The sequence below is a fragment of the Haliaeetus albicilla genome, chromosome 11 (assembly GCF_947461875.1).
Source record: "Haliaeetus albicilla chromosome 11, bHalAlb1.1, whole genome shotgun sequence".
Lineage (NCBI taxonomy): Eukaryota > Metazoa > Chordata > Aves > Accipitriformes > Accipitridae > Haliaeetus > Haliaeetus albicilla.
The window spans coordinates 38,924,399-38,935,352 of NC_091493.1; the positions used below are offsets into that span (position 1 = coordinate 38,924,399).

Sequence of the window (10,954 nt, forward strand, 5' to 3'; positions counted from 1 at the left end):
GAGGAAATGAGACAGATGTTTTACATCCAGCTGACCTGTTTTCCATCCTGAAGGTCACTCCAGATTGCATAAAAAACTGCTCAGGTGTGAGCAAATCACCCCTCTCTGTTCAGTCTGTAGATGATGAGTGTCCAGACAAGCTTTTGGAATCTTTTGTGTCCCTCACTGACCTTGCAGTTACTATGGAACTGCAGGTTTGCGTCCCACTTTTTGCTTCTCAACCATAATTGTTTCATTGGGTTAGCTGTGCTACCGTGACTAACTTTTGCCCTCCGTCGCTCCCTTTTTTTCCATTCCCAAATGACATAGTGCTTGTTGGTATGACATCTCAAGGACTTAGAGAGCAGAAAAAAATGGGTTTGTACTGAGATTCTGCAGACAAAAATATGCAAACTTGCTTGAGCCAGAATATTCTGTTGGCGTCTTAGCACAATAAAAAATGTCGGATACGTTTTCCTTGTCTTTCTTAGCCTTATCCACTGGAGAACCCTGAGATACAGTGCAATAACATATATAAAAAATTATGCCCTTCAAAGCCACACAATGCTTTCTCCCTATTCCCTACTATTTATACTATTTATGTTAGCTTTCCTTGACTCCTTTAAAGTTTGATCCCTTTAAAGTTAGATCTCCTCTTCTTAAGTCACATCAGACTTTGCTACATCTTTTTCTCCTCTCTCTCCTGAAAAAACTTTGTCTTTTCTTGTCTATCTAGGCTCTTTTCTCTTTCTTGCTTCTACTTCAACAACTATTCAGACTTTCTCAGATCATCGAGATCTTTGTTGCATCTGAACAGAAATTGGGTTTCAGCTTTGACAGGTGTCTTTTTAGCTCAGCACTGACATCTTTTCTTAGGCAGCAACTTCCTGTAGGATCTATTTGAGAAATTTCTGAATGCATAAATTATGTTGGCATGCACAAATAAGCATAGCAAAAATGTTAATTACCGCCACTTTTCAGTTGCTGAGTCTCCCCTTAATGGGTTGAGCAAGTTTGTTTGGTTTTTTTTTTTCTCCAGATAAATTATCAAATGACTTTAACATTTGGTGGTGGTGCATGGAGAATAATGAGAGCTTGTTTTTCATGTTGTTGTACTTCATGCAGATTGTTTTTCTGAAGGCACACTAAGGAATCTGCCTTACAAAAACTGCAAGACCATCTATAAATCGGAAATATTTTCTACCACAGTTAAATGTGGTTTTGCCAAAATCCTTATTCTTGTCATTTCACGTAGACTATGGCATGAACGTGGTAGTGTCAACAGAAGTCGTGTGGACATTTGAGCACTTGGCAGAGGGCCTGCAAGGTGCCATCAGCTGCAGTGTAGTCTATAGGAGATGATGACGTTTGGTGTCGCAGGCTCAGGTTTTACGTCACTGCGCAATTCGACGCAATCAGCAGCCCTGCCCCGTGCCGGCGAGTGGGGGTAAGAAAACTCATGCTGTCTCAGCCCGCATCATCTCTGTGTACGTTGACTGTAACCAGGAAAAAGAATATGTATAATTATAGATGATGATTTAGATTTTAAAATCCTGAGGATGGTGACTATGACACAGCCGACAACTCCTGTCCTGAGGATCAAAAACGTGACTTTAAAGCTAATTTCTACTTCTGGCATGGGAGGATCAGACTGCAGCTTCTTCCCCTTTGCTGTGACAGTGATGTGCACAGCTCCGATGATGCAGAAGTGCTTTAAAATGGGGTGGCAACCCGGACCCTGAGGTTCACATCACCTGTATGTCCACAAAACTTGCACCCTGTTCCTTATGTAGTCTAACACCGTTTGCTTGCTGCGCATCTCCTAGCTGCTGAGCATCTGTCCAGGCAAAACAAGCTGACCAAAACGCTGGTAAGGAGTGGGAGGCAGGAGTGGCAGTCATGCTTCTTGCTTTAATGCCTTTTTGATTTTCTTTTTCTCCTCCTAGATCAAACCTGTGCGTCAGAAGGTGCATTGCTGGAGCCTTAGCCGCTGCGAACGCAGGCTTAGAGGGGAATGACGTCTGAGTGGAACTGCACTGAAAGTTAGGTTTTACAAAGGGGCCGTGCGTCTTTTAAGCGAGGGCTGCGATGCCACGTCCCTGTCTGCAAGGAGCTCAAGCAGCCTACCACTCGCAGGACTTTGTTCTGCGGGCGGCAGCGTTAGCAAGCAAAATTAAATTCAATAAATGTGTCTCTCCTTCTGGAGAACTTCTGAAGTTGAAACAGGAACGCAGAGCTGTTTATCCACAGCAGCCAACGCGGGCCTCGATGGACTTGGAAAATATGCACCTGACCTTTGATGAGAGTATCGCATCCTCCGTAGAGAGCACTTCTGTTCAAACACCTTGGCGGCAGAGGAGCAAAGTAAATAACACCGAGGACAGGCTCCAGCCCGCAGGCATGAGTGCTGCATGTTCGTGGAGCCGTCGGAGATGGTCAATCACTGCCCGGTCAAATATCCGAGGGCAGGAGGGGACGCAAGAGCTGTGCTTCCCCCCAGCTGCACCATTTGGCCTTATAAGCCCTTACCCCTGTCAGCCAGGGACATGGTCCTTCTGGATCATAACCCAGTTTAAGGGGATAAGAAACAATCCTGGCAGGGAGAGGCACAGAAATAGTCAAGTGTGCATCTACAGCAACTTCTTAGCTCCTTTGTGCCTCTGTAGATGAGTTCTCAGTGGTGCAAGCAAAAGGTTTGGTTGCGTCCCCTTGCTGGTAGTGAGAACACAGCAATAACGACCAAAGGAATAGAGCTGCTTTCTGACTTCTGTTTTAATTCTGTCTTTGTGTCTTGCTGGGATTTTCTATTATCACTGAGTCAGAAACAGATTTATAGGCTGTGAGTATGACTAATTTCCATTTTGCACCTTGCTATGGTCTCAGAGCAAACCATCCTGGCTCTTCAGTTTCTCGATGCTCTTGAAAGCAAGAAAAAGTTTGAGCTCAGAGCAAAATATCCAGGCAGCTTTCTCCAAAAAAAAAGCCATGCTGAGGTTTCACTGGGAGCATCCTAGAGGGGAACAACAAGATTTAGCACCTTGCCTTTATCCAGACCAGTAACCTGCTCTGGTTTTACAATGTTTGGGGTTATACCAATGGACCATGCAGACAGGTTTTGGTGTATTCTTTCATTTTTGTTCTTTTGATCCCTTAGCAAAGGCATACGGTGCCAGTTTAAACACTTTAGACTTACTACAGTGATGGGGGAGGGAAATATCATGCTCTAAAGCTTATAGGCCTGTTAACCTTATTAAGTTGCAAGGCTTGATAGGCTTATCAGCAAGCTTTGTGTTCTGTTTCATATGTTTTTCATGGGGAAACCAAACGAGAGCAGCAGTGAGGTGCAATGCACTGTTCCTATAACAAAGCAAGCAGAAGGGAAGAGGTGATGTTGTTGGCTTTGCAGGGAAGTGGAGGCTCTTGCTGCTAATTTATTCTCATAAAATGCAAATTTTATGGATGCTGGGAATTTTTATTATGGTTCTTAAAGATTCACATGACCTGTGATACCTGCTAGTGAACCTTACCTGCAAGCAAAGCCTCAGTCTGGCTGCTCTGCAGACAGAGTAGAAGACAGAAATGTCAATTGCCACTTGTTCTGTTAAACCTGATTCATCTAATCCTGAAGTGGGAATATCTCGAATGTATCTAAATCTCCATATACACTTCATGCATGCAAATCACTGTTGTGGTGTGTTAAATTGCATCCTGAATAGCTAGAAAAAATAAGCTCGAAGCAAGAAGCAAATGTGAGAGCTTGGATCTTTGCTCTGTTCAGATAATACCACTTCTGTGTGTCTCAGAGGTGGACAAACCCCCCGAGCCCAGTTCTGGCTTTGGTGATGTCTCAATGACACGTACTCACCTAACTTCCATCTGCATCTGCCTCGCGTGAAAGCAGTTTGTGGTTGCTCAGCTGGTCAAAGCCTTTGAAAAGGTGAAATCTGCTCTTGGATTTTTGGGGGGAAGACCCCGAACATTACTTGCCTGTCTCTTCTTAGCATCACGTCCTAAGGACCGCAGGCTGTCATAGGTGACTTTTAGGCAGAATTGGAAACAGAAAGCAGTCTAGAGAATTTTGCTGAGAAAGGTCTTACTGTGAGCATTTATAGTATGAGCATGAACGAAATACATGCAAACCCTCAGGTTGACCGTTATTTTCTTTGTAGTGTTCAGTCCAGATGCAATTAGTTTTGCAAAGTGCTTGGGAGATTTGCTGCCATATGAGCCTCTTTCCCACCAACTGCGTGAAACATCCTTAACGAGCGTATTTGATCATCTTTTTGTCTTCCCTTAGAAAGTCACACAAGAGCTGTCTTCCCACGTTGTTCAAAGCTTCTGTAACCTGCTGCTTTGCTCCAGGCTCCATGAAGATTCATCATGTCCGGGCGTGCGTGGCCATCTCCTTGGGGTCCCCTGGGAGCTGCTCGGTGGCCTCGTTTGGTTCTCCTCTCACCACCTGCTCATGCTGAAGGTGCCTACAGAGAGTCTCTGGGCACCTCTCATGTCCAAAGCTTGGGAGCTAGAAATGTGGCCAAATCCACTCTTTCAGAGGGATGTGATAAAGGTAAGCACAGGAGGTACTGACCAGGCACAATGGGAGGTCACCAGGGACTCAAATAACTCGTGATTGGAAAACCCCAAGTCAATAGTGCACCAAAGGTTACCGAAGAGTCTAAGGCACAAGCTCCAATGTTGAAACTAGAAACCCTGAACTCCAATCGCAAGGCTATTCTTGTCCCTTGTCTTCCACAAATAACGTTGCGTGAAGGTTAATTTTGTATTAAAAATGGAGTTAAACTAAATGCAGATACAATGAAAGCTGACGCTAAACTATGCTCAAGCAGAATCCAACCCGAAGTGCTTTTCATTGCAGCAGAAACACTGGCTAATCCGCTTATCGGTTGGAGTTGGAGGTCCTGTATGAGTTGGAATGAGATGTTCAATTCAAACGAAAGGATTTTCTCTCTGAATAAGAGGACACATACTGAATATGCAAATAGTCAAATGTTCTCTTGATGGTTTTTATAAACGGATTGCTTACTGTGGTGTTTAAATGAGGCTAATTTAATCTTATATTTCTATAGTCCTGTTGGTCCTGAAGAAGCCTGAAGTATTTTACCAGCAACCACAAACACGTACTTCTTAAAAGTAATTTAAGAGTCATTGGATTATATCAACCACTGACATGATCAGCACAACCATGTACAGTGATGATGAAAAAATACTCAGCCATAACCTGAGATCAAATTATGAATTTTTCTATAAAAAGTATTAAAGGCTCTTACATGCCACTGTATTTCTTCCAGCCTTATCTGAAGGCCTTACTGCTTTCTACCTCCTGGAATTAAATGCATCTACATCAGGAGACTGAATGTTCCAGTTAAAGTTGCCTTAATTTATAACAGCTCAGGTCTCCCTGAAGAGTCACACCGAGTTCCCTTCTGGGGCCCTTGTACGTTGGCTTTCCAGTGTAAACACTGAAGGAAATACAATGTTTGAGGCTGCGGAGCCACTGGCATGCCTAACACTAGGTGACTGTCCAAAAAAAGATCCTTAGCTTTTTCATTCTAAGAAAAGAAAATTGAATTTAATGTTTTTCAGTATTCCCTCACCTCTGCAGTCTGACATTCACAGACTTTGTGGGACTCTTACTGCCTTTACAGTACTCTGTATAAATAAACCACAGGATCCCTAACTGTTGCGCAATTAAATTAGATGTTGCACAATTAAATTTGTTGCAGTAACGAATGATGCTCTTAGACATTAAACATTTGCTACATTGATAGAGAGCATCAGAATTTATTAATCCTACAGAAGATTTGTCTGAATAAACTTAACATAGGCTAAGATATGTCTGCATACAAGAGAAGAAATTAATGTCCAAAGAACTTAAGTTCTAAGAAAAACGCTTGAAAATTGGGTGCATTGAAAACTAAGCATGTAAAAAAAAAAAAAGAGGGGGAAGAAAAAGAAAAAAGCTATATATATTGTTACATATTGTTCTATGTATTGTAGCGGCTCTGTGTCTAACAAGGTTACTTGAGGAACTTTCTACTTAAAGTGCACTTCTTTTACTGTTTTTGCCTTGCAGCCAGGCTTTACAAGGTCTTAATATGATATATTGGAAGTGGTAAAAAATTCTTGAAGCGTATTTTTGAAATCTTTAGACCCTTTGACCATATTTGCTAAGATGATACAGACTTAACAGTAAACCCACTTGAGAGACATTTTAATGGAACACTTTAAATGAAATCAATTGGTAGTTTTATAATGGCAGCTGAATGTGTGTTCTTGCCATTTTCCCATTTAACAAGAAGAAAAGGCCAAACAAGGACCAATTAGTCATAATAAAATCAGCTTTGATGACATTTTCACTCCTGAACTCTGGTATAAAATGGTCATCTAAGAAAGAACTGAAAGGATATGTGAGGAATTTGGTAGTATAACTGCATGTACATACATATACACTCCTGAGCAAAGAATGATCAGGTAAAGACACTATGGATTACTTTGTATATGGAGAAAATATACCGTTTGTGTGTTTATGTGTATGCACCTAGTTTTGCTCGATTTTGTTTTCAATTTTAACTGATCTCAGTCTTTCTTTGAAGTCTATGCAGGTTAAACTTTGTTTTCATTCTTTGGATCTCAATGATTTTCGTGTGCTCAGGTTACCCAGTTGTCCCTTCCATGGTAAGTCATGCTCCCTACATACTTGAAGATGAGATGCTTCATTTCTTTTAAATAGCTATTTTATTTATTTTTGTTTGTTTGTTTGCTTGTTTCTTTGTAGTTGTTGTTTTCTATAAAATGAAAGAAGTTTGTTGTATTAAAGCTATTGGTTTAGTAGTATTACCTAATTTTCCTGGAGTCTAGCTCAATTTTTGCTTTAGTTACTAATAAAATATGCAAGCCTCTAAAATAATCATGTGAGAAATCTATTGCATATTTAATGTAGAGTGTGGGGAGCTGAAATATTGTATAGAAAAGAGAAAAACATCAATCTGTCCATTCCATCTAAATTCCTTGTCTATATCAAATAGGTACGATAAGATATATGTATTAATTTCTCTTATTGCTAGCTAGTTTATAAACCAATAAATTTATTTGTCACTGTTAGTGTGTAGGTAAAGAAGAAATTCTTATATAAAGTTGTGGAAAATTATTGCATAGAATCAGTAATATAAATTTCATTGAACTATGAAAGAAAGTAGAACAGCCTATAAAACAGAAGTGAACAAGTTACTTAAATAACGCTAATATCCTTTCACTTGCTGATCTCGACCAGGTTACCATGACAGATTGCTGGTCAAACTGTGCATACACCGTTTAAGACTTTGCCAATGTGAAATGAGATATTTTATTTCTAACGATGTCCAATTTCCCTGCTTCGGACAAAGTCTTCTTTAGACTCCCTGTTTCTTTCTTGCTGTAAAATCAGCTCTAGGAGCCATGGTTCAGATTTCTTTGTTTCCTTTCATGTGTTTTGCAGCATTATCTTTTTGTTAAGGTGATCTGTCGCTAGCAGAAATGGTGGCTACTTGTGCAGCTGTTTATTTATTGATGTGAAGTTCCCCTTAGCCTTAATCTATCCATCGCCCGGTTCTTCTCTATGTTTTCCTTCCATAAAAGCTGAATCATCTTTCATTTCTGATCATGGGTTGTTTAGATAGAGCTTGATCTGACTATCCACATTTCTTAATGGATCTCTTTATGGCAATGATATAATAGGTAAAATGAGTTTAATTATTTCAATGAATATCTTGCATGTCAAAATAATAGTCATTTATTCAGTAGTATAAGTGCCTGTATAGGTCGTGAGATAGCAGCTAAAAATTCAAAGGGGAATTTCTCTGTGTCTGTGTTTCTTGCAGAAAGTATTTCTTCTTGTTAGGGAGAAACTTCAGTCTAGGGAAAAACCCAGTCCGTGGCAGAAGGCGGCGGCGTGGTTAGTGAGCTGCCTGCCTGCTCAGCTGCCTCAGCCTCGGTGCATGCTCTTGCTTGCAGAAAGAATCATTAATCATCTACCTTTTATATGCACAGAACAGAAAAAACGTTAATGTTAATAAAAGTAACAGCATAGTGAATTAAAACTAGTCTTAGTGAAGCTAACGGCAATTTTGCCATCAATTCCAGTGAAGGCAGGTGTTAACCCTGTGCCTTTGCATGCAACCTTTTCCCAAGCAAGGATGCGATACAGACAGCTTCAGAGATGATGGCAGAGTATTTCTGTTAGATAGATAATCAACAAGCTGGTAAATCATGATATGATGAAAGATGCACAGAACAACTATAGACATGCCAGGAAATGTTTCCTTTTAAAGTCAATGTTAATTTAAATGCAATTTAAATTTGTAAAACTTTTTTATGTAGTTTACATTTTTATGCTGTAAAATGCAGGTAAGAGGAACGTATACATAAAACTATATGGATTTTAACCCAGACTTTTTAAAATTCCCTTGGTATTTTGTCCTTATTAAATTTAGTCATAACTACTACCATGACTAGTCATAACTACTAGAAAGTTTCCTCCCCCCAGATTCCCGATTTACAAGATTTTCATTTTCTCTTATCTGTCATTGAAACTACCTGAATTCACACAAGTGATATCAAGATATTGTTTCATTGTTAACTGAAAAAATCTCATTTTACAGCAATAAACACGCATGCTACTCTAGGGAAGCTGTGTTACATATCACAACTGGTCAACATCACGGATAACAATTCATATTATACTATAAACATAATTGTAACAGTATCAGTATTTTATACCAGAAATATCACAGTTGAGTTTTCTAGAAAGTGGCCAAAAAAACCTGATTTTGAATATGACAAATCCTTAGCAAATAACAGTTCATCTTTGTCATTCTAAGCATAAATTGTTTTTGTGTTTCTGCTTTCTTTTTATACTGAACAAGTCCTGGCAAACACACAAATCCATAATTTTACCTTTTCTTATCTCTCTCTTCCTTCTTTTTTTTCTTTTTTTCTTTTATTTTATCTTCAGAGCAGCAATCCTTTTTATTTGAATTGCCAGCTGCATGGAAAATCTGATTACTGCCTCGTCCTGCTGAATAACTGCTTAGCCAAGGTGGCCAGGAATGAAGAACTGGCTTTTTTAAAGCCTTACCTGGAGATGCCTTTCAATAAAAGGTCCTTTCGCAACGGTGTTGGATCAGGAATTAAAAAAACTTCCTTTCGAAGAGCTAAGTCATAAGCAAATGTTCAAAACCACAGTCCCCATTTTAGCATCTGATGTTTAACTTTGCGCTTAAAATCATTTTAATGCTTTTCTATGATAAAACCAACAGAGACAAACGTACCCGGGTCTTCAGCATGTAAACAGATGTTTATTTCAAAGAGCACAAGCCAAGTGGAGCAGATGGGATTGCTCAGAAAGGGCTTTGTTTCCAAAGTTACAGTATCATAAAGTTTTGTATTGAAATGAATGTTTTCATTTGGTTAATTCCCCCTCTTTGTAAAGCTACAGATTTAATCAGCTTGCTCTTGATTAATACCAAAATAGTCCTGTGCTTTGAATAGATGTGTGCGTGCAGCCTGTCGGGAGGACTGACGGTGTTATTCCTGACATCTCTCCTCTCTGCCGTAGAGGCAAACCCACCGGCAAGGCAAGACATGCCTGTCCCAAATCACATTTACTTGAAGACAACTGCTCTGGCAATTTTAATACAGATTTAAAGTACGTTTCCTTTCAGATTTCCAAAGATATGAAGCGCCACTGGTGAAAGACAGAATCAGGCCCTACCTGTAACTTCTAGTTTATTTTTAATATAGTTATTTAAAATGACTTTAGCAGGAAATAATCTCTTGGGATGTGTCATCTAATTTCCAGAAGAGTCCTGGGAAATCACTCTAAGGCAGGGTATCAGTGCAGCTCCCTTTGCCTCAATTAATTGACTTATGTAGGCAACACATATCTGATGAAATGTGCCAAATGTGGTTTCTGCTCGTCTGCTACAGATGTGGTGCAGTAATTAACAACGGGGCTTTTTTTAATTTCTTGTTAAAAAAAAAAAGTCATTTGGTCTGAAAATATGTAAATGTGGTGTGTAGGAAAGGTCATATGCTGAGTTACATATGTGTGAATTTTACCTTGTGGCTGTTTCCTCCAAATGCAGTGTAAGAAGCTGTGACATTGGCTTGAAAATGTTGCAAAGTGTCCATGCAATGCATTTTGAATTCAAAGCTAAAATAATAATAAATCAGTATATGGATGCTTTCTAATATTTCCCTGTTAAATCTCATAACCCAGGAGATCATTATTAAACCTGGAATAAGGTTGATTGGCATCATCACCTCTATGATGCCCGTTCCTGTGTCCTGCACCCCTGAGCCCATGGAGAAAAGTGTTTCATGGAGCACGGAGCTGTGCTAGTGCAATACCGGGTTTCTGGACTGCAGCTGGCTAATTTCTGGCTGATTCGAGGAGATCAAACACACTCCTGTCTGCGTTTGTCCATGCTGAAATGTTTAAAGCATCGTATTTTTTAAAGCTGCTTAAACACTTAGACTCCTTTTGGGTACTGTTGGTGTCTAGGTTACTTAGCTCTCGCAGTCCTTAGTCAAGTGACACCTAGAGACCTTTAAGAATGTATAAGGAAATTGTTAGATAATTATTATTCTCATGCACTCTGTCTTGTGTAATGTCTGGATGGGAGGAAGCCCAGGCCAGCAAACGCGGTGGCACGCCGGAGTTCCACTGCAGCAAGCCATTCGCCCTGTTTCATTCTTGGCTGCTGTGATTTCAGCTATGGCAGATGTCCTGCAAATGCGATTTTCCAACTGAAACACTATCTAGCTCTGTCCAGACCTGCCCAAGAAGCAGTGTTTTAATGCCTTTGGCCATGTAAAACTGAAGAGCTAGGAATGACTCCTGGCCTGTGACTGCTGAGAGGTACCAAAGAGAAACACAGGTCCTGAGTGCGGGGTCCCAAGGGTGGTGGTCTTTCTT

General features: G+C 40.1%; 1 protein-coding gene across 1 annotated transcript; it reads left to right on the forward strand.

The window, feature by feature from the left end:
* The first annotated feature begins 921 nt into the window (after positions 1-921).
* Positions 922-10,187, forward strand: NPS (neuropeptide S). Its single transcript, XM_069797213.1, has 2 exons — positions 922-6,675; positions 8,990-10,187. Exons 1-2 carry the CDS (start codon positions 6,634-6,636, stop codon positions 9,197-9,199), a joined length of 252 nt encoding a protein of 83 aa, XP_069653314.1. The 5' UTR covers positions 922-6,633; the 3' UTR covers positions 9,200-10,187.
* The last annotated feature ends 767 nt before the right edge of the window (positions 10,188-10,954 follow it).

Coding starts and splice junctions, on each gene's coding strand:
- NPS (XM_069797213.1), top strand. CDS start 6,634: ATGATTTTCGTGTGCTCAGGTTACCCAGTTGTCCCTTCCATG. Junction 6,676..8,989: donor ACCCAGTTGTCCCTTCCATG/GTAAGTCATGCT, acceptor TTTTATCTTCAG/AGCAGCAATCCTTTTTATTT.